The sequence below is a fragment of the Callospermophilus lateralis genome, chromosome 1 (genome assembly GCF_048772815.1).
Source record: "Callospermophilus lateralis isolate mCalLat2 chromosome 1, mCalLat2.hap1, whole genome shotgun sequence".
Taxonomy (NCBI): domain Eukaryota; kingdom Metazoa; phylum Chordata; class Mammalia; order Rodentia; family Sciuridae; genus Callospermophilus; species Callospermophilus lateralis.
In genome coordinates this window covers 121,945,549-121,967,160 of record NC_135305.1, presented here as the reverse complement: position 1 = coordinate 121,967,160, position 21,612 = coordinate 121,945,549, and the positions used below count along the sequence as shown (strand labels likewise).

Genomic DNA, 21,612 nt, shown 5'->3' with positions numbered 1-21,612 from the left:
CTCTTTTTCTCAAGTTGACAAATTTGTTTTACTTTTTTTTTTTTTTTTTTTAAGATTATAGCCCAATTTGTTTTTTTTTTTTGTTTTGTTTTGTTTTTGGTACTGGGGCTTAAACCCAGAAGTGCTGAACCACCGAGCCATAGCCCCAGCTCTTTTTAAATTTTTTTATTTTGAGACATCTTTTTTTTTTTTTTAAAGCATACTTTTAAAAAAAAATCTTTTATTTATTTATTTATTTTAATGTGGTGCTGAGGAGCGAACCCAGGGCCTCATGTTCTAGGCAAGCACCCTGCTATTGATTCACACACAACCCCAGCCCTGAGACAGCTTCTTAATAAGTTGTTTGGGCTAGCTTTGAACTTGTGATCCTCCTGCCTCACCCGGGAGCCACTGGGATTCCAGTTGTGCACCACCACACCTAGCTGTGCCCCTGCTTTTGGCTACAAAATATATAACTGAAATATCCAACTTACCTATGGGTTTGGTTCTTGTTTACATTCTGGTAGGTGGGACCTGAACTGGATTCTGAGAAAGGATAGGGCAGATACCTGTGGTGGGGAGTGAGAGAGCGTGCGGGGCTTCCCTCAGGCCCTGCATCTTTTGGGGCAGCTTTATCATTTCCTAGCCATGGTCTTCATAGCTAGCCAGTGGGCATTTTTCTACTTTCCCTGTGTGTCTCCACCCTTTGCCTCCAGTGCCTCATGGCATTTGTTGGACACTTCCCCTACTTCATGCAATTATATGGGGCAAAGATGAGTTTTCCATGGGGCAGAGACTTGGCAGTAGGAGTGGCCATCCAGACTTTCCATCAGGTGAGGGATTCTTTGAACCCACCCTATATTCTTTGGGCCTGAGCTTTGCCTAGTCAGAGGCAGCCCTGAGTTACTTTGTGTTGCCTCTGCCCTGTGAACCTCAGTGTCAGGCAAGGATGCCCCTCGCCCCCAAATTATTATTTACTATTAGGAATTGAACCTGGGGTACTTTACCATTAAGCTACATCCCAGCCCCTCATTTTTCCCCCCACATTTTAAATTGGTACATTATAGTTGCACATAATGGAATTTGTTGTCACATATTCAAACACATAGACAATATAATGAAATAATTTCATCAATTTTATTCCCCAATATTTCCCCTTTATATCCCCTCCTCCTTAAGGGAGGACTCTTAATCCTTGGGTGCTGGCAGGCCGGAGGTAAGGGACTGCATTTCTGAAATACATCTCTGCCTGGGTAGTCACAGAGCAGGCTCTCCTATATTACCAGTTTGGAAGACAGAGGAGCCTGGCTGCAAGCACAGACGTTGCCCAGCTTGCATCTCCTTCTGTAAAGGCAGGGTGGCCTCTTGGTCTGAATGGGGCTGAAAGCCTTGTTTCTAGAAGATTGTGAATTCTTCCTTCCTTGCCATTCAGTCTATGTGTTATTTTCACAAATACTCCGAGACAGAAATTTGAGCCAGATCTTGTAACTTGTAGGGAATGAAGACTTTTCACTGGATTAAAGATGGCAAGTGCTGGATAAGGGGAAAGGGACACTTTATCCCTCAAAAATGTTGATTCAAAACTTTAGACTGAATAATAATCAAAATGGAAAAGAGAATTGTGCTTTTACCATAAAGATGATTTGTGTGTGTGTTTCTTCTTTGCTCTATAAAATGGGGGGTGGGGGAATTCTCAGGTTCTTCTGTTACCAGTTGTGGCCATGGTCATCACAGGAATAAAGTAGCAAATGCTGTGAGCCTGAATTTAAGCACTTGAATGAGGCACTCAGGCTGTCACTCCCATGGGTTTCTGCAGATAAAGTACAAAGGAGGGGCCCATTTAGAGTGTCCTGAGACCAGGGTTATATTAAGACATGACTGTTAGCAGTTTAGGGCTTGGTGTCTGCATCTGTAGTCCTAGGCTGAAGCAGGTGGATCATTTGGGCTCTGGAGTTCAGGCCAATATGACGTAACATAGGGAGACCCCATTCCAAAAACAAAAAATGAAAGTTTAGAGTCCATGAGAAATGTTCAGTGGCAATTATGTACTGCTTTAAAAAGGGTAAACAGAAAAACTTCCTAAGTGTGTTTTTAATTAGAAGGGTATAAGGTTTGTAGTGTCTGTAAACCTCAAGTTCTTATGTAACATTATGTGTCAGATGTGTTGGTTGGGTGCACAGCAGTGCAATCCTGAGATTTCCTGTTAACCTCTAGGTGAACTGAGTTCTACACAGGATAAAATCTGGTGACAAACTCCCTTTGATCCCATTTCAGAGTTGGGAGACATCCTTCTTCAGTGACTACTTGATCAAAGAACAGAAGCACCTGTGGTGGGAAGGCTGGGCTGATGGGAATGGGGTGGGGAGGACTTTGGAGAAGAAGAGATTGGAAAAGCTCTCTGCCACCAGATACAAGTCACATCCCAGTTCCATGGGTCTTTACATCTCCAAGCCTTGCTGGCCCTGGAAATGACTTAAGAAAGATGTGAGGTACTTCATTTGCAAAGCCAGCCCCAATTGGCAACTGACCTCTCCTTTCAGCCATGAAGGGTTGGGCATTCAGGGCTTAATGAGTCTGGGCTGAGTGGCTAGTAAATGAACAGTTTATAGTTTAGTCCTAAGTTCTTGTACTTATGGCAACCACAGTGGTACTGTGGGGTACACTGAGAACAGGTCCCAAGTGTCCTGCCTCCCCTCAGATCAGGAGAATTCCCATGTATACATTGTGGTCTTGGGTTTTCTGATATGTAATTTAGAGTTTTTTCTGTGGTTTAAACAAAGTCTTTCAACTTTTAAAATTATAAACACTTTTAAATGGAGTAGAAAAGTTGAGAGAATAAATTACCTGCATATGTAACCACTTCGATTGAACAGTTGTTAATGTTTTATTAGTTTATCTCCATGTGTGTATATTTGATTTTTCTCTGAAGTTTCTGAAAGTACAAAACAGACTTTATGAAAAAGTAAAGTACATTGTAGACATGAACCTCACTGCTAAATACTTTTAACATGCATCTGAGTGTGCAAATGAGACAAAAATTTTAGCTGTTCATTTTTTTGGCATGGTTGTAGGGTTTTATGGGGAAGTTCAAGGCACTGGGAAAGCAGCTATGTAGAAGAAAAGCCTCAGTCAGCAAATAACTTGGCTGACTGTCGACACTTACTCATGCATTAGACCTACTTCCTTATTTCTAGCCTCAGTTTAGAATAATAAAAAAAAGGTATGTCTAGGTGCCTATAATCCTAGCTACTCATGAGTCTGAGGCAGGAATATGGCAAGTTTGAAGTCAGCTTTGGCAATTTAGTGAGACCTTGTCTCAAAATAAAATAAAAAGAGGGGCTAGGGATAAAATTTCAGTGATAGAATAATTGCTGCACAAGACTCTGGATTTAATCCCCAGTACCTCAAAAAAAAAAAAAAAAAAAAAAAAGAAAGAAAAGAAAAGAAAGTATGCTGCAGTATTTTAGTTTAGTTAATGAATGAAAAGGAGTAAAGACAGATCAGCCATGCATCTTAAGTAGTAAGATAAGATGTCTCAAGGACCTTCAAGGTGTGGGAAAGTAAACTTGCCAGGGAATTTTTGTGTTTTTTCCCCCCAGAAATTCATTTGTTAACTATTTTTGAAATCCAGTTCTCCTTCCAGTCCCCCACCTGGATCCCCATTGACTTGAGCACAGAATACTCCTCTGTTCCATGGTGTATGTGACCGTGAACAATATTGGACACGTTCTGCACATGTTAAATTTTATATAAAATTATAGCTTTATTATTCTCATCTGCTTTTTAAAAAAGCTACTATTAACTCCTGCATACAGTTGTTAAATGAGAATATGTTTGTAAATACCTGGTCCTGCATAGGCAGAGAGTAGAGATTTTATAGGTCCATTTTACTTCATACCTGATAAGTGTTGAGAAAACAGACATTTAAATGGGCAGATAGTCAACCCCCAGTCAAGTGGTGCTATGGAAAGCTTTCTACTAGGCTTGCTCAGCCTAAAATCACTTTTTCTTTATCCCCCCGAAGGCCCCCTGAATGGGCCCTCAAGGAGCTGCTGGAGGGGTTTTGTATAGGCCAGGAGACATCCTAGATGTTGTACAGTCTAGTGGGGCTGCCAGGAAACTGCAAGAGAATTGTGAAGGACTGGGATAATATTTATTCTTGTCTGGGCTCCTACCTGGAATCTGGGAGACTGATGACCTACATTCCTGTGGCTCCTTGTGCTAGCCTCAGATACTATCACTAGTGTTCCTGGGAGGGCCTCTCCTGGTACCTAGGGAATGAGAATTAGCTGAGAGCACCTGCCAGTCCCTTAGCCACCTTTAGCCCCTGGCACAGGGCAATGAGTACAAAAATTAATCTAGCAGGGGCCTAGCAGAGAGTATCACCCCCTACCCCTCAACCCCACCTTTATTTTTTTATTTTTTAGGTGTAGTTGGACACAGTGCCTTTATTTTATTTACTTATTTTTATGTGGTGCTGAGGATCGAACCCAGGGCCTCGCACATGCTAGGTGAGTGCTCTTACCACTGAGCTACAACCCCAGCCCCTCAACCCTGCCTTTCATTTGCATGTGCTGGCAACCAAATGGCCCTGGAGTTTGCAAAGCCTTCCAGTGGCACTAGATGGCAGTCAAGCTTGAAGAGTCCAAGAGGGTGGAAAGAGTGGAAATTAGGGACTCAGTGGTCTCGAGGACCTTCAAGGTGTGGGAAAGTAAACTTGCCAGGGAATTTTTGTGTTTTTTTTTTTCCCCCAGAAATTCAATTGTTATCTATTGTTTGAAATCCATACGTCATTTCCCTACTGAAAAGATAGATGGTGGGGGTCTAGTTGGAATGGGAAGGGCTGATCTCTGAGCAGCTTAGTAGGCTGGCTTATGGGTTTTCTAAATATCTTAGAGGCATAGACTGGTTGAAAAGGTACACTGATGGATACAGTACATCCCAGTTGGCTTTTCTACAGGGGAGAGACTGCTCAGCACAAAGAGTGTCAGTCATCCTCAGAGGTTTCAATCTACAGACCTTTTCCTTGTCTGACTTGGGCTTGGTTCCATTTTGTACATAGGGAACCTAAGCTTTCTGGCCTGCAAGTACTAGAGGATTTGGGGATGGTCTTGTAGGATCTTTCCAGTCCTAGAATTTGGTTGTTTTTGGATCCTGTCAGTATCTTTCTGTGCCTAATTCCTTTTTATCCCATCTCATATGATATTTGCCTGGAGCTCAGAGGTGAGAAGGGCCCTGGGTCTCAGAGAATGTTGGTATTATATAGTGGTATCTGCTGTGGGCACAGGCCAGGGAAACAGGAGAGGCAGCCTGTGTGTAAGGTATTCACCAGCTCTATACCAAAACCTCAAGCTCCTTAGGGCTAGAACTGTGTTATGCTCACCCTGCCTCCCAATTCCTATTGGTGCTTTGTAGATGCAGAATGTTAAGGAGGTCCTTCTGAGTTTGACCCCCTGTGTGTCTTTCCCACTTCTGCTGTAGCCCAGGTCTGTAGCTTATGCAGCATTTGGTCAGGTTGAATCTAGGTGAGGAGGACAGATAGGTGGAGCTATGTCTGTACACTGTCATTGTGTCCTGTTCCAGGCACCCTTGTCCCATCCATCCCGTCTCTCCACAAACCCTGTAGGTGTTCTCATCTTGTTGTGCACCTTAGTTGTTTTAGAAATGAAATTCTTAGTGGTCAAAAGGGGCTGGCGTTGTAGCCCACAGTGAAAATACTGAGTCCCGTCAGGCCATCTAGCCATTATTGAGATAGCTGCACAGACACAAATGAGACTAGTGTGGTTGAATGGCGATCCCCACAGACTTTACCATCCCCTAAAAAATTTTAAGCTGGTTCATTCCATCTTGTGTCAGCTAAGTTCATGCTGGGTGTCCTGTGGATATGGGGGTAGTTGGCCTGCTGACACTGTGCTCTGCACACGAGGGTCCTCAGATCCATTGGGGTAGATGAACAACATCCTACAGATATACATCCCACCAGGGAAAAGCCCTGTGGGTCTTCTGAGCTGTCAGTGGGCGGACCTTTCTCAGACACCTCCATCCCTTTTTGGATCTGGGTGTTTTGTCCAGCAGGGGTATGCAGGCCTGAAGGACTAGGGGAGAAGTAGGAACAGCTGTGGATCTTCAGGATCACATGTGAGAAGAAATGGACTTTTACATTTTCTGCGGAACTTCCAGGGTTAGAAAGGGTGGCTGGAAGTGGCTTTCTGGTCAGTCAAATGAAAAAGCTGATCCTCCATGAGGTCAGTATGTAGGACCTCTGCTTAGCGAGGTTGTGAGATAAGTGGTAAGGGAAGCAGCAAGTTAGGAGGCCAACCATAGGCTTAGGACAGAGTCTTCTGGGGCTAGGAGTTATCCTCTGGGGCCACCATCCCAGTCCCACCCTCTTAGGCCAGTGCACGCGATGACTGACTAGACAGTGACTGACCAGATCCAGCAGGGCTGTGCCTCCTGCCCGCCTCTTCCCTTTCTCCCTAGGTTGCAGCTCCTCCTCTTAAAGGGGCCCATAGAACTCCCTGGGCCCTGGCTGAAACTTGGAGGGAGTGACGCTTTAACAGTGTCTGGTGTCACTCCTCTTGTGCCCGCCCCCTGGCAGCCCAAGTGGCTGGAACTTGAGCCCCACCCGCCGTGAGGCTTCTGAGTGGAGCTGGAGCCAGTCAGAGGCCAGAGCCTGGATGCCGGAGCAGTACCCACCTGCCAGTACCCACCTGCCGGTGAGCCCACAGGAGCTACAGGTGACTGCAGGTGACCAGCCCTGGAAGCCATAAGTGACTGGCAGCAGTGAGCAGTTTCTCAGGGGATTTTTCTACCCTGTTCTGACTAACTCTGATGACTGCTTCCTACCCGGTGGGCGTGCCCTTCTAGCACTTTCGGGGCTGCCAGTTGTCTCTAGTTGCTGTGAAAGATGGGGCCCCGTAGGCCTGAGGACCCCGTCCAGATAGTCTTGATCAAGTTGTGGCCTTTCCTGTCCCCCAGGCGGGTCACGGGGCCCAGGCTGCATGAGCTCACTTCCTCCACATCCTGTGTTATCTCCTGCCTGTAGCTGCAGGGTGGGTAGTAAGGGAAATGCTGGGAACTGTTTTCCAGTGCCTGGTGCCCTAGCATATTTCCTCAGTTCTGCCTCCTAGGGCTGGGGCACTGGGTACCTGAGGAAGAGGGAAGCTGCCCTGTTCCTCAGAAAGGCCCATAGGTGTTGAGACTTGCCACTGTGTCACCATCCAAGGGCTAGAGAGAGGGTGTTGTGCTGCCTTTTTTCAGAGCCTTTTTCCTTACAGGTTCCATAGGCGTTTCTTTTCTTTGGGAAATTAAAGAAGATCCCACTTCTATTCCTTCCCCTTCCTTGATCCCCCTGGGCTACTGACTCTTATAACAGGTGCCTCTGGGCTTTCTGTTTGGCCCCTCTTCTCTTGCCCTTGGCTTTCCAAAATGTCTCACCCTTTTGTCCATGGAGAATGCATTTTCTCATCCCCTATGCTTGTGAAGTTCTGTCCACATCTTGCCCTGAAATGTGAGGGAGGAGGGCATGGCTACCTCACTGGATACAACTGCCAGATGAACTGGGGAAGAAGTGGTACCAGGCCTCCAGAGTAAGGGAGTGTACAGAAAGTAGATGGGTAGATATATGGTAGATAGGTCATTTGGAGCACTGGAGGTTTGTCCTGAGGCTTTAGGAAGGAATGACCCTAGCCCCAGGGTGATTTCCACCAGGGAGCAGGAGCCAATTCTCAGGATGTCTCTGGCCAGAAGGCTGAAGCTGCAAAGCCCCGTGTAGTCAGGGAGAGCTTTGGGAGGGTGGTTGACTGGCATTCCCATTCCCCTCACTGCCTGCTCTTCCAGGCTTCAAATTGGAATCCACCAAGGTCTGAGCTAACCAGGTCAGGAACAGCTGTGCACACCTAAATCACCCAGTCTCACACATGTGCACATTTCCACATAATGCCTATACTCTCCCATCCATGCCCACAGTAACTGATAACTGGCCTAGGCGATTCAGCCAGCTTCGGTTGGAATGTTCCATTCCACTGGGGAGTGGGGAGGCAGTGAGGTGATAGAGATAAGGCAGTGCTGCTCAGGTATATGCCCTTAGGATAGTATGTCCTCCACCTACTCCCACATGGTTGCATTAATCATGCTTCCTATTCCATTTGGGCTTCCCTTTCTGAACTGCTCTAAGCCCCTGCTTTCCCTTTATCAACGTTTGACCTCCTAGAGTGCAGATTTGCCTTTCTGGAGCTACAGTTGAACTATCAAGAAGTCCGGGAACAAGGGTAGGAGTGAGGGCTTCTGAGCAGTTGTTCTAGTCCATGGTTGCAGCTGTGCTGTGAGTCTCAAGGGAAGTAGGTGAAAGATACTTTCCTTCCCATTTCTGAGACGAAGAAACTGAGACCCAGAGAGCACTTGTGACTTGTCCTGCTTTCCAAAAAGTAGCTCTGCTTTGGGAGGTGGGAAGGCAGTAATAATCTGGACAGACAGTGCCTGTTTGTTGGGGGACAAATAAGTTTATTCTGCTCCCTTTGGGAACTTTCAGATGAAGGAACTCTAATACCCTGGTCTCAGTGTACCATTTTAGAAGAAGTAGAATAGTGATAAAGATAAGGACCTTCTGCCTGTCCCTTCCCTGGTGGTGGGCCAGTGCAGATTTGGTGTCTGGATTCTAAGGCAGCTTTTAGAGTCCCTACAGGGAAGAATGTCTCTCCTCATGCTGTTCTCCTTGAGCTTCCTCATCTGTAGCAAGAGGAACCTGGGCCTGCCCCACTTCAGTGTGCCATCCAGCCTGACCAGACTCCTGGCTTTGTAGGTCTCCAGTCTAAAGCACCTGGAAGGGAGGCCTGACTGGTCCTCCAGAGCTATAGAGAATGAAATGGAAGGTTCCCACAGGAGTCAGAACCTGTGGACTTTGACCAGGTTTAATTTTCATGCTTGTGCCTTTCTGACACATTCTGTGCTGTCATGGTTAGGATACCATATGGTAGGTCAGTGAGGGAAAACTTGGCAGGAGGCTGAGACTTCTGGGTCTTCTCCTTTTCTCCCATCCCACAAGATCACACTTGCCTCTCCATGAATCCTGGGTGTGCTCAGCTCCTCTGCTTCTAGTCTGTACTTTATAGAGCAGGGAAAGAGCCACCTCTGTAGATCTAGGCACCAGTCTCATGCCAACTGCCCATCCTCTCCTTGGGCCTGTTTCCCTGTCCAGTTTGAAGCCTGTGGGCCAGGGAGGATACTTGTGTGCCCAGTTCCATGGCAGAATAGTTGAAGTGACTTTACCATTGTGGATGGGAATGTTATTGGGAGGCTCACATGAGCCTGAGGCAGAAACAGGGTGTCCATGGAACCCTGGGCCTGGTGCTTAGGACAGGATGGGGCTCCCAGGTTTGTGTTGATCTGGTGCTAGCATCTCTCCAAGGAGGAGGCTCAGGTACACTGTTTGCTGGGTGAGGCCTGGCCCAGCCTACAGTAAGCTGTCCTTCCCACTCAAGAGTGGGTCTGGGGGAGAAAGGCACCTTTGGAGAGGGGGTGAGATTGGACCAGGCCTCACCATTTGTTTTATCAGGAAGAGAAACCCATTCTATGTCCAAACCTTAGTTGCCTTGTTGTCCCACCTCCCAGAGGAACTAGCATACCAGAGGATTCTGTGGCTTTTGTGGGCAGGTGTCAGGGATGGAATATTTATGTGTCTGGCTGAGGTGGGTTTGTTAGGGCAGCACATGTTCATCCATGTGTGGATAGAGTGACATCTGAGTTGGGGCCTTTCATCTTTGTTACAGTGTGTTGGCCATGCCAGCTGGCCCTTTCTTGGGTCTATTCTCTGCTTTAGGCAGGAGCTCTTGAGGCCTGCATTCTTCCATTCAAAGATGGTGACAGGAGCCTGTTTCCTTCCAGGGCTGTGGTTGAGACTGGAGCTGAAAAGATGTGGGCTCCCAGTCAGCCCATGTCGGCCCACCTTGGACTACCTCCCTGGGACTTTGAGCACCTTGATTGCCCTGAGCTGAGATGGCAACAGCTGTGGAATGTTTGCTCTTCTAGTCCTGTTATCTGTGTAGTGGGAAGGGTTTTCTTAGGTGAGGTATGTCCTGCAGATAGTCAGGGAGGGGCCTGGCCAAAGTGCTTTTCTGAAGCAAAGATGGAAAAAGCAGAGTGGTATGGGCTTCAGTCCTGGCCACTTTCCAACCACAGGTTGGTTTTCCCTGAAGCCCACCCAGGTACACAGTTTTTGAGGAGGCTTGGATAGGGTCACAGCCAGGTATGGGGGCTCTGAGACTAAGAGGGGTGAGGAGATAGCCAGAGCAGACTCACGCTTAGGTTGTTACCATGGTGCTTTGTCTGCTTGCCTGATCTTCTTGCTCCTCAGATGCTACTTTGTAACCTGAATCAAAAATGGGTCAGGTCCTGGTGAGGGAGGAGACTCTGCCTTGAGCTCAGGGCTCAGATTCCCACCTGTGCTCTTGGGGCCTAGAAGCCCTGGCAGCCTCCGGACCCTGTCTGCTATGGTTCGCTGGAGCATGAAGCCCCAGGGCCTTGCATACATGCTGCCCTCCTGGCAGAGCTAAGGGAGTGGGTGAGCTGGGCAGACTGGCTTAGCCCAAGGCAGGAGGGACCAGACAGGTGGCAGTACCCTGTGGGACTGAGTGGGCTGAGTGCAGGGGCTTCTGCTCTGGGCAGAAGCCTGAGCAGGTATGACAAGTCCTTGTCTGTTTGCAATAGCTCTGACCCTCTAACCTGTGCTCTGTGAGCCACCGAGACTGAACCAAGTGGGGAAGCTACACCACCAGCCACCAGTGCCCCTGGAGCAGTGACAGCACAGGAGATTCTCTGGCGTGGGGGGAAGGGGAGGAAGGAGGAAAAACAAAGGCGAGTGAACGAGCGAGCGAGCGCAGAGCCTTGCACCGCCCTCCCTGTGCCTGCCCACGATGTGTCAGTCAGAGGCGCGGCGAGGACCAGAGCTCCGAGCAGCAGCGAAATGGTGAGATGCTGTCCAACGCGTCCTAACCCCACTGTTCCCCGCCACAACCTCCGGAAGGTCAGAGTTCATGTCCAACGGCCCCGAAGTGGAGGTGGCAGCAGGGGGCCCCGGGGCCAGCCCCCACAGCTGGAGGGACCCAGCGAGGGGGGCCTGAGCGCACTGAGTAAGAGAGCTCGCTTCAGGTACCTGCGGTTAGGGTTGCAAGGAGAGCTCAGAGGTGGGTGGGGTGGGGGTGGGGATCAGTCACCTGGCTTTGGAACTAGTGTCTTGGTCTTTATTCAGAGATGCCTGAGAAAAGGGGCTTTCCTGTAGCTCTTCCAGGATTGGTCTCTGCTCTTCTGCAGTGAGCAGGGCGGGGGAACCCTGTGGGAGAGCAGTGATTTGTTTGTCTTTGCTTGGCCCCTTCCACCTCCCTAGACTTTTAAAAAGCATAATGGAAAAAACTGTCCACAGTGGAATGGGAGAGAGAAAGAAAGCAGGGCATCAGGTGAGCTGTGGGGACACAGTTGCCTGCAGAGACTGGAGCCCTGCCTTCTATCATCTCTGATTGAACTAAGGGGCCTTCCCCTTGGCTTAGGTCTCCATTTGTCCTGCTCTTACTCTCAGCTGAGACACCTCTTTGTTCTTGGTTTGCTTAGTACCTGGGTGACAGAGAATGCAGCTTCTCTTGGAGAGTACATAGTCAGAGATGGCAACCTTAGATTGTCTATTGAATGCAGTCCTTTTGCAGATGAGGAAACCAAGGCCTGGGATTATTTTGAGTGGGTAGCAGTATGGTCTCCTGATAGCTAAACTGCAGCCTCAGAAGTATTTTCCGGGGCCTAGGTATGTGACAAAGGGACTTTGTTGCAACTAAGGAGATCAGGGTTCCGGTGGAAAAGCCCATTCCAGCCACTGCAACTCCTGCAAAGCTGAGCCTGTGCCAAATTTATGCTGGTGGTACACTGGGGAGTGTGTATGTACCAGCTCAGATTTGCTGAAAGGAGGAACCTGTATCTTGTGTGTGGCTCTAGTAGGAAGGTGGCTTGAGAGCTTGGGGTGAGGTTCTCCCTATAAAGCTGTATATGGGTTTTGGAGAACCTAACCAGCTGGAGAAAGACTATGCAGGCTGATGGAGCCACAACTTTAGATCTTGGCTGGCCCAGTCCTTTTAACTTACCAGATAAGGAAACAAGAGCCCTGGAGCCATGAAGAGATTTTTCCCGGGTCCTGTAATGGGCAAAAGACTTATGAACGGTCACCTAGCTGACCAGGTCAAAGCACTATGCACTGCTATGCTGATTAACTCTGTCCTTCTGGCCCTTGTGTGGGCAGAGCTGTGCCTGAGTCCCATGCTTATTGGCCATGGGAAGCTGGCAAATATGAGGCAGGCCTTGTACCTCCCTTCCCCATTTTGGCCCCAAAGGTTCTTTCTGGAGCCATTTCCAATTTCAGATACTCAATCTTCTCAGATACCCAGGAATTGGGTCTAACCCTCCTCCATCCTATAGCTTCCCAATCCTAGTCCTCAGCTAGCTGTCAGGTGGGAAAGACTGGGAAATATATCTGTTGTACAGTGGTATCCAGGTCCCCAAGGGGATACTGCAGTGCTTATTGGACTCTGATGCTCCATGGAGAGGCAGTGATCAAGGGGGCGGGGGTCATTCCTGGGTTCCTCTGAGACCCCAGCTTCTGACTCTGCATGGACATGTGCCCTGCAGGTTGCACTTCCCCCAGCTGGCCCTGCGAAGGAGGCTAGGCCAGCTGAGCTGCATGTCCAGACCTGCCCTGAAACTGCGCTCCTGGCCCTTGACTGTTCTCTACTACCTCCTGCCCTTTGGTGCTCTCAGGCCGCTCAGCCGGGTGGGATGGAGGCCTGTGAGCAGGGTAAGTGTGCACAGGCCTCTGTGGCCCAACCCCTACCCCTGGGCAGGCCTGAGGTTGGGGTACAGGGGAAAACAAGGGGACCAGTTGTCAGAAGTAGAGGCATGGCTGCACCCTTTGGGGGTATGGTATGGGAAATTTTGTAGGGAAGACAAAGGCAACTTTTGAGAAGGCCAGGTTAACCAGTGGCCATGTGTACTGTAGTAAGGTGACTGAACACTCACTGTCCACTGCCTGCTATCCTTGCTTGCCTCACTGGTGCTATTGAGGAGCTCTGGTTCTGGAAGGAACTTAGACTGGGCAGTCAGAAATTAGTGTCTCTGACTTTCAAGCTTATAAGCAATTTTTAGGAAGAATCCAGATAAATTTCTGGATATCAGAGGGTAGTTCAGGAAGGCTGGAGCCTGTTTGGGCCCATTAGTGGGAGGACACACTTGAGAAACTAGAAGGCTGTGCAAGTGCCTGCCCTGCACAGGACTCTTTAATGGGTACCTGAAGGGCTCTCTTGCTTCCTGGCAGACCAGCCCCAAGGAGGAGTCCCTGTACCTGGGCCATTGATAACTTGGGGGTGGGCATCATGAAAATTTGAGGGTGCTACAGTACACTGGACATTAGACCAGGCTCCAACCTGTTCCTGAGAATAGCCTGGCATTACAGCAACCCAGGGCCAGGCATTATAACCATTACAACCCAGCTACTCCAGGTGGCTAGACATCACTTGGAAGGGGAAAGAATAATGCTCAGGGAGCTAGTAATTCACTACTTCATAAAGGTATTAAAAGTTTTTACACCTTAGGAAGTTGCTGCCTGGTTGCATCTAGATAAGCAGTAGCACCAGTCAGAAGCAGTTTCCCCTGGAGCAGTGGCCTCTTAGGTTTAGTGGCCCTGCAGGAGGGCTCTGGCTCCAAAAAGTGATTCCCCTCTGCCTCCTGGGAGACCACAGGTAGGCAACTCTGTGGACTGGCTTAGGCACAGAATGCTTCTGATGCAAGGTCTGCCGTCAGGCCCAGTGGAGCCCAGCAGGACAGGCCATCTTGAGTGCTGACTAGGCCTGCAGGGCATCTTGGGACACTATGACACTGATACAGTACATGCATCTGAAAATGTCCTCTTTTCCTTTTAAGAAAGAGAATATACACTTTGGGCTACAGATCTATCTGTGCTTCTGGGATCCTTTTACTCCTTTCTCAAGTGGTCTGCAGTGTAGGCAATGACCCCAGCCAAAGTCAAATGCCCATTGCCTCCTGCCAGTCTTCTCCAGACTATTACCAGGATTCCTATCTCCCATTTTCTCTTCCTTTCCTGTTTTTGGGGGGTGGGGTAATGGAGATTGAACGTAAGGGTGCTTAACTGCTGAGCCACGTCCCTACCAGCCCTTTTTATTTTGAGATTGGATCTAAGTTGTTTAGGGCCTCTCTTAAGTTGCTGAAGCTGGCCTCAAACTTAGGATCCTCCTGCCTCAGCATCCAGAGTTACTGGGATTATAGGCATGAGCCATCTACTCCTGGCACCACCTCTCACTTTTAAGAAGTGAGACTATGTGGACCAGTCTACTTTTCTGGGACTAAGATAGTTTACTCTTTGACCTGTGCAAAGTGATTAAAGTGACCTGAGCTCTGTACATCCTGTCTTCAGTCTGTGAGAATATTTGACAAGTGCAGTCTGGTTCCTAGTGACACAGCCACATCATAACAATCAGCCCCAGGCAACTAGGCCTCCCTAGGTAGCCTCTGTTGGTTCAAGTTCTCTCCTGTGGTTGGGGGATGATGACAGTACTTGGGCTTTTTGGAGTATGGTCAACTCAGCCCCCTGCCCTATGGCCTGCAGGTGGCCCTGTACAAGTCAGTGCCAACACGTTTGCTGTCACGAGCCTGGGGTCGCCTCAACCAGGTGGAGCTGCCGCACTGGCTGCGCAGGCCTGTCTATAGCCTGTACATCTGGACCTTTGGGGTGAACATGAAGGAGGCCGCTGTGGAGGACTTGCACCACTACCGCAACCTCAGCGAATTCTTCCGGCGCAAGCTGAAGCCACAGGCCCGGCCTGTCTCAGGGCTACACAGTGTGGTGAGGTTTAACTCATACCTCCTCCTCCTCCTCCTTTAGGAAATGGGATCTATATCTATGGAAACCAGGTTCAGCAGCCCCCACTGGCTGTGGCCTCTGTGTGGCTTTCCCAGACTCGGTCCCACCTGCCATATAAAGTTTATTTGTCCTGCATATCCAGAGGGTGGAGCTATGGGTGTTTGACACAAGATGAGGTGGGTGTCAACTAGGGGGAGCACTCTCCCCTTCCAGCAGCAAACCTCTCCTGGTCCCTCCAGATCAGCCCATCGGATGGGAAGATCCTCAACTTCGGGCAGGTGAAGAACTGTGAGGTGGAGCAGGTGAAGGGGGTCACTTATTCCTTGGAATCATTCCTGGGCCCTCGCACCTACATGGAAGACCTGCCTTTCCCACCAGGTGGGTTACTGCACTGTTGGCTGGGGCAGACACCAGAGGCTAAAGAAAGGCTGTGGGACAGGGAATAAGGAAAGGCTTGGGAGACTGTGGGGTGGGCATGCTGGCACATTGGATCAGGAATCCCTCTGACCAAAGCATTGAGGCTCTTGGAGTCCATGTCCAGGCTGCACATAGGCTGTGCTGGATTCTCATGAGCTGGGTGGCACCTGGAGCTGTTATTAGAGCCTGACCCTCTTTTCTGCCCTACCCCACAGCCTCTTCATGTGACTCCTTCAGGAACCAGCTGGTTACCCGGGAAGGGAATGAACTCTACCACTGTGTCATATACCTGGCCCCCGGGGACTACCACTGCTTCCACTCCCCCACTGACTGGACCGTCTCCCATCGGCGCCACTTCCCAGGTAGACACAGGACTGGCCTTTGGGTTGGAGCTGCCTCTGTGGGCTTCATGCTGAGATCCTCACTTTCTTAATGTTAGGGGAATAGGCTCCGGGCTGGAGTTATCTAGACCAGGGGTTAAACACTTAAGGTTGGCTGGGTATGGACAGGGGACTTTGGAAAACTGGTCTGCATTTGGAATGACATCAGGGCAACAGGCCATTAGTCCCTTTGGGTCTCAGGCCATCCTGGGGTAGACATACCAGGCTCTGGGGAAGGACTATCATGTTCCCTACCCCCACAGGCTCCCTGATGTCAGTGAACCCTGGCATGGCTCGCTGGATCAAAGAGCTCTTCTGCCATAACGAACGGGTAGTTTTGACAGGAGACTGGAAACATGGCTTCTTCTCGCTGACAGCTGTGGGGGCCACCAACGTGGGCTCCATTCGCATCTACTTTGACAGGGTAAGCAGAGCCCAGGCCATGCCAAAGTCCACAGGCTGGACTTCTTGAATTCACTTGCTCCATCTGCTGTGCAGCCAGATCCACTGGGCCTGTAAATTTTAGGAGGGCCTTGCTTGTAGGAGAGCTAGAACCAGGCCTGGCTGTGCTAAGCATCCACTCTTGAGGGGCATCCCTATCAGTTAAGACCTCCTTCTCTCCTTCCCTCCCACCCACTTTGCTGCCACTCATTCCTCTGGAAGTGGCTGGGGAGGAGAGAGGAATTAACCTTTCTGCCTGGCCCTTTACTTTTACTGGGAACCATGGTTGAAGTGTGAGAAAGGAAAAGGAATGAGTCATGCCAACTGAGGGTTGAGCATGTAGGCAGAGCTGGCCTGAATGAAGAAAGAATCTGGTGCCCACCTACCCAGGGCTTGCCTTTTTGGGTGTGCCCGACTCCCCACCACTGGCTGCTGACCTTGTACCATTCCAGCTGGGAGAAAAGTCAGATCTGATTTCTCCATGTCCCTCTTAGCCACAGTTCATGGCAGGTGCAAGGACTTTAGTGTGATCTGGTTGGACTAAGCTCCCCAACCCCGAGATATTGTCCCCATCACCCTTCTTGAGCTGGGCTGGATGGTGGTGAAAATGAGCAACAGGATTCCAAACACAGGCAGGAATGGTACCCTTGCTTCTGGGCCCCCTTCAATCCCTGCCCCATTACTCCTCCCCAGGACCTGCACACAAACAGCCCAAGGTACAGCAAGGGGTCCTACAACGACTTCAGCTTTGTGACGCACACCAACAAGGAGGGAGTCCCCATGCGCAAGGGTGAGCATCTGGGCGAATTCAACTTGGGCTCCACCATTGTGCTCATCTTCGAGGCCCCCAAGGACTTCAATTTCAGGCTGAAAGCAGGGCAGAAGATCCGCTTTGGGGAGGCTTTGGGCTCCCTCTAGGTCTTCCTTCTGCCTACGACTGCCAATGCATCTAAGGGAACTAAGGATCACCTCAAGTGTGTGTGGGAAGGTCGATCCGGTAGAATCTGAATGATTTGCTACTGCCTGTCCCAGAGGTGCAGACAAGAAATTCTGAATCCTCACGAGGCAGCCAGAACCCGTCATGCCTGCGACCTACCCTACAGAGAGAAAAAGTATAGGTGTGGATAACCTCACAATCACATTTGGATCTTTTTTAAATGTTGTATAAACTGGAGACTCTGCTCTCCTGGTTGGTCTTGGATATTGTTAGGCGATGCTAAGTGCGAACATGCCCTCTAGCCATTCCTCCCCATAACTGAGTTTTTGTTGGACCCTTTGGCTTTTTCTGGTCTTGTCCCTTTACCTCCCATAGTGCACAGGATGAGCTGCCTCTTTGGCATGGATTGTGGACCCTCCCTCCCAGAGCAGGCCACACAGACTTCATGACAACTATTTTCTGTTCCCAAACTTGCCTCACCCTGCTTGATGGAGAAGCAAAATTTTTGCATTTGGGGCTTGACCGCATTGCTCTGGACTCTTGCCAGGATCTTCTGAAGATGGTAACTATGACACAGACCTTTGTAGGCCCTGAGGAGTGACCTTCCAGAGCTTCCTTGCAGCAGGCAAGGCCAATTACTGTCCCACCTGGTGGCTAGGCTGAGTGGGGCAGGCAGGAGGGGTAGAAGCCTAGTTTGAGCTGGCATCGCTGTTTCCAGATCCAGCTCTACATGAAGTATGGGAAATTGCTGTTGTTCCAAGGACTGTGTTGGAGGCTAAAGGTGTATGGTGGGTCAGTACTAGAAAACCTGTCCCAGATGACAGGTTTGTAGGCCTTGAGCAGTGGTGGAGACAGGTTACCTGTTGATCCTGTGAATTTCTCCTCCAGGGGAAGTCATTGAATTTTTTCAACTGTATCAGTAGCACAGTATTTTTGTATGAAAAGTGGGAGACTTCTGAATAGTAATTCATTTAATTGCAAAACATTTTGAAATAAAAAGCTTAAAAACTCATTGTAGCTTTGCATTGTTCCTGAAGGTGGCTTGAGGCCTCCCCTGCAGCAGGGCTCCCGTCTTCCTGGGGTGAGCCCACTAGCACAGAGCCTGCCGCAGGGCCTGGATGCGCTCAACGCAGGTACTGATGTGTTGGCGCTGGGCCTGGAGCTCCTTGGCCAGCTGCTGGATCTGTAGTTCTATCTGGGGGTAGGGAGAAAGAGGTCCAGCTGAGAGGGAGCACTGTCTGGGGGACTGTCCCTGGAGCTGATCTAGGGTCTCACCTCTTCTAGTTCTTTCTGCACTCGTTGCTCTTCATCCTGATCCTCAGGCCTGGGCTCTTCTTGGCTCAGCTCCAGCCACCTACGCAGGCTACTTGCTTGTCGCTGGCAGGACCTGATGGGGACACCCTGCCCGCTTGGGTCTTTTTTCTCTTGGGTTCTGGAGATTAAACCCAGGGGTACTCTACCAACTGAGCTACAATTTTTTTTTTTTTTGGAGACGGGGTCTCACTATTGGTGTGACACCAACGCTGGCCTCAAACTTGTAACCCTCCTGCCTCAGCCTCAGCCTCCCAAATAGCTGGGATTACAAGAGTGCACCACCTCTCTTGGCTCGAGTTTGGGTTCTTGGCAGTCTTCTGATGGGAGGATGGGCTGGAGGGAGAAACTTCTGGAAAGGCTCCCTTCTCTGAGCTGCAGGCCCTGGCTTGGGAGACCAAGACTTTTTTTCTCTCCCAGCCTTCCATGACCTTCCATGACCTTCTATAGCAAACAGCAACTCTTCCTATTCCTCTTTCCCAGTGATGAGATGAACAAGGGGAACAGTCTGTTTTCCTCACATTTCTTAAACTGCTGCATATTGACAGTCCCCAAACCACTATGTGCAGATGAGACCCAGGCCTACCCGTCCTCTGATACCTTATCAGCTTTACAATCACAACCACTAGAGAAGAAAGCCATAACCCAACCAGGACCTGTGTCCCACAGTAAGGCCATCTTGGGTTTTCCCAAGCAGGACTAATTGGGGGAAATGTGCTACAGTGAGACACGTTCCTGGTAACACACACTGGTTTGGCCCCTACCACACACTTGTGGGTCCTGGCAGCTGGCTGGCAGGAAATGGAACCTTCTGCCTTCCCAGGCCACACCTTTTCTTAAGGACAGGTTCAAGGGTGCATCCCCCAGGCCTCACCAAAGGTTCTGTTTGGTGTTCTGGTAGTGCTGTAATTGTTGCTGGATCCCCTCCAGTTCAGTCTCAAGGTTGTTGTGGCCTGTGACAACAGAATGAGCTTTCCATCTTCTCTCTGGGACCAGGACAGGTGGCCACTCCAAGGTGAGTGCCACAGCCCTAGCAGGCCCCTGGTACTCACCTGCACTTCCAGAACCAAGCCCAGGCCCAGCCTTGATGCCTGTGAAGTCCCCAGGCAGGAGCAGATGGGAATCAGGGCCACTGGCCAGAGATGGGGGACCCTGGGGCTTAAGCCCAGTGTTGGTGGGCTGTTTTAACACCTGTAAAGGAAAGGAGGATGCTGACAGTAAATCCTCTTCTCCCTGTCTCACTACCTGCTGCCCACTCTACCCCATGGGAGTCAGGGTGACTAGGCCCTGTCCCTTTCCCTACCTGCTGGACCTGACATAATTGGTTAACCTCCACACCTTTACAGTGCCACCCCCTGCATGAGAAGCTTCTTACCACTACCAGCAGCAGACTTTTCAAGCCTGGCTTGGCCTTCTATCCCCACCTTGCTCTGGACTTCTGACCTTGCTAAACTTGGATTTCAGGAACAACAGTGGTCACAGGCAATTATTCTCCCTGTTTCACCCACACCTGCCTCTACTCTCTCCCATGAAGAGTAGACGTGCACCTTCTATCATTGCCAGTCATGGAAGACCACCCTCTGGACCGCCCCCACCCCCAGCCACAGGGTTGTGACACACAAGAAGTGGCTCTATCCCCACCCTGCACCTTTTTGGCACCAGCTTTTTGGGTGGCCTGACGCTGAGACTGTCACTTCTACTATGCCCTCTGGTGCTCTCAGCCCTAGCTACTTGTGTCAAGGTTCTCTACATAAGCCTTCTGCCTCACTCTATGCTCTCTCAGTGGTTCCCAGGGGTTCACCTTCAACCTCTGCTGAGGACTTCCAATCTAGATTTCAGTCCCTGACCTCTTTCCCGAAGGCCAGACAATCTTGCTTTCTCTCAAATCTGACAGGGTAAAAAGGGACTCTTGGTGCTTCACCTGAAACCAAGCCCCATCCTATTTTTCTTCTTTTAGAACTCATCCCTCCCCTAGTTAATTAGGCCAGAAACCTATATCATGTGAAGTCCTTCCTCTCCTCCCTTCTCACATCCATCAAAGCAGGTCCTGTCTAGACCACATTTTCATCCCCACAGTGTTTGGCCTCAGCATCTAGGCCACTGCAACCTGGATCACATAGCTCCCAGTAGCCCAAATACATAGCACCAAAAGGAACCCAGGTTAAAAAAACTTCTTCCTCTTCCCAAATTCCAAACTTTCCAGTATGACCAGCCTGACCCATAGGATCTGTGGTCACTCTATGGGTCTGCTCACAAGCTTCTTTTGGTTGTCCTGTTGTGAGAACAGAAGCTTCTGAAGGATAGGGACCTTGGAAGGCTATTGGCTGCTGTATTCCTTGGATCTGAAGTACAGAGGTACCAACATTTGGTAAATAAATGGAACCTCCCCATGTCCTTCCATACCAGCGTGTTCCAAAAACAAATGAATACAGCTGTAGCTATAGCACAGGGGCACCAGGAAGAGAACCATAGACCAAAGAATGGGAGGATGGTCTGGTGGTGGACTCACCCTGGTCAATGCTTCCACCCGATAGGGCATGAAGGGGGAAGGAGGCAGTAGTTGTTCTGGGCTGGGACCTGCCACAGTGGAAAGCTTTGAGCAAGGGGCACAAGGCAGGACCCCAGGAAGGAAAGGCCTCATCAGGGAAGGGTGTGCAGGCTGGGCCCCATCTTGGCCCTGTTCCTGAGGCTTCTCAGGCCTAAGCAGAGAGAAGGCAGGAAGCTGATAAGGCCGTGGAATCTTTCTTGGTTTCTCTGAAGATCAGGAAGGAAAGGGGGCTACCTAACATAGGACCTCCAAAACACAGGCCCCAGATGAAGGTGTAGCTGCTCTGAGTGGCCCACAACCACATAACGTACCCTTGCCCCCTGAGGCGGACACACCCCCAAGACCTCTGGCTCTGCATGGGCTCCAGCAAGAAGTGTGGGCGTCGGGGTTGCTTCCTCCCCAAGCGGGCAGTATGGCTGGAAAGAAACATGGGTCTGTACCTTGGGCAAATGGGGGCTGAAGTCTCGGGGGGAGGGGGAACCAACCTCTCCAGTGTTACAGGGGAGACTGAAGGTTACATAAGACAAGGCTCTGGCCTGAGGTCAGTAAGTATGTGTGGTGACCCTGGGCCTGATAAAATTCTGTATTTTCTATATGAATCCCCATGCTTCGTGCTTCACCTGCACTTTTTTTTGGCTTGTGCAGGAATTCTGGTGTCATGGGTGCTCTTCCACATCATAGGAGGTATAGC

The 21,612-nt window shown here is 49.9% G+C and overlaps 2 protein-coding genes across 14 annotated transcripts in view; one reads left to right on the top strand and one right to left on the bottom strand.

Moving 5' to 3' along the window:
* Pisd (phosphatidylserine decarboxylase) overlaps positions 1 to 21,612 on the top strand; it is a 116,663-nt gene that overhangs the window by 31,634 nt on the left and 63,417 nt on the right. The window contains exons 1-9 of one of the 11 annotated variants that reach the window (XM_076838147.1): positions 6,549 to 6,695; positions 9,862 to 10,040; positions 10,684 to 10,942; positions 12,643 to 12,808; positions 14,633 to 14,869; positions 15,127 to 15,265; positions 15,520 to 15,666; positions 15,948 to 16,108; positions 16,819 to 16,915. In XM_076838147.1, coding sequence (XP_076694262.1) covers positions 10,890 to 10,942; positions 12,643 to 12,808; positions 14,633 to 14,869; positions 15,127 to 15,265; positions 15,520 to 15,666; positions 15,948 to 16,108; positions 16,819 to 16,915 — 1,000 coding nt within the window. In that variant the 5' untranslated portion in view covers positions 6,549 to 6,695; positions 9,862 to 10,040; positions 10,684 to 10,889. Of the gene's footprint in view, positions 1 to 3,451; positions 4,491 to 6,548; positions 6,727 to 6,761; positions 10,041 to 10,683; positions 10,943 to 10,965; positions 11,106 to 12,642; positions 12,809 to 14,632; positions 14,870 to 15,126; positions 15,266 to 15,519; positions 15,667 to 15,947; positions 16,109 to 16,818; positions 18,075 to 21,612 lie in introns of those variants that run through there. The other 10 variants (XM_076838156.1, XM_076838139.1, XM_076838104.1 and 7 more) reach the window with 10 other exon arrangements.
* Sfi1 (SFI1 centrin binding protein) overlaps positions 18,031 to 21,612 on the bottom strand; it is a 70,038-nt gene continuing 66,456 nt past the window's right edge. The window contains exons 28-33 of one of the 3 annotated variants that reach the window (XM_076838050.1): positions 21,233 to 21,337; positions 20,883 to 21,072; positions 19,426 to 19,564; positions 19,248 to 19,326; positions 18,338 to 18,449; positions 18,031 to 18,257 (exon numbers count right to left, since the gene is read on the bottom strand). In XM_076838050.1, the coding sequence (XP_076694165.1) occupies positions 18,153 to 18,257; positions 18,338 to 18,449; positions 19,248 to 19,326; positions 19,426 to 19,564; positions 20,883 to 21,072; positions 21,233 to 21,337 (730 nt within the window). In that variant the 3' untranslated portion in view covers positions 18,031 to 18,152. Of the gene's footprint in view, positions 18,258 to 18,337; positions 18,495 to 19,247; positions 19,327 to 19,425; positions 19,565 to 20,882; positions 21,073 to 21,232; positions 21,338 to 21,612 lie in introns of those variants that run through there. The other 2 variants (XM_076838060.1, XM_076838069.1) reach the window with 2 other exon arrangements.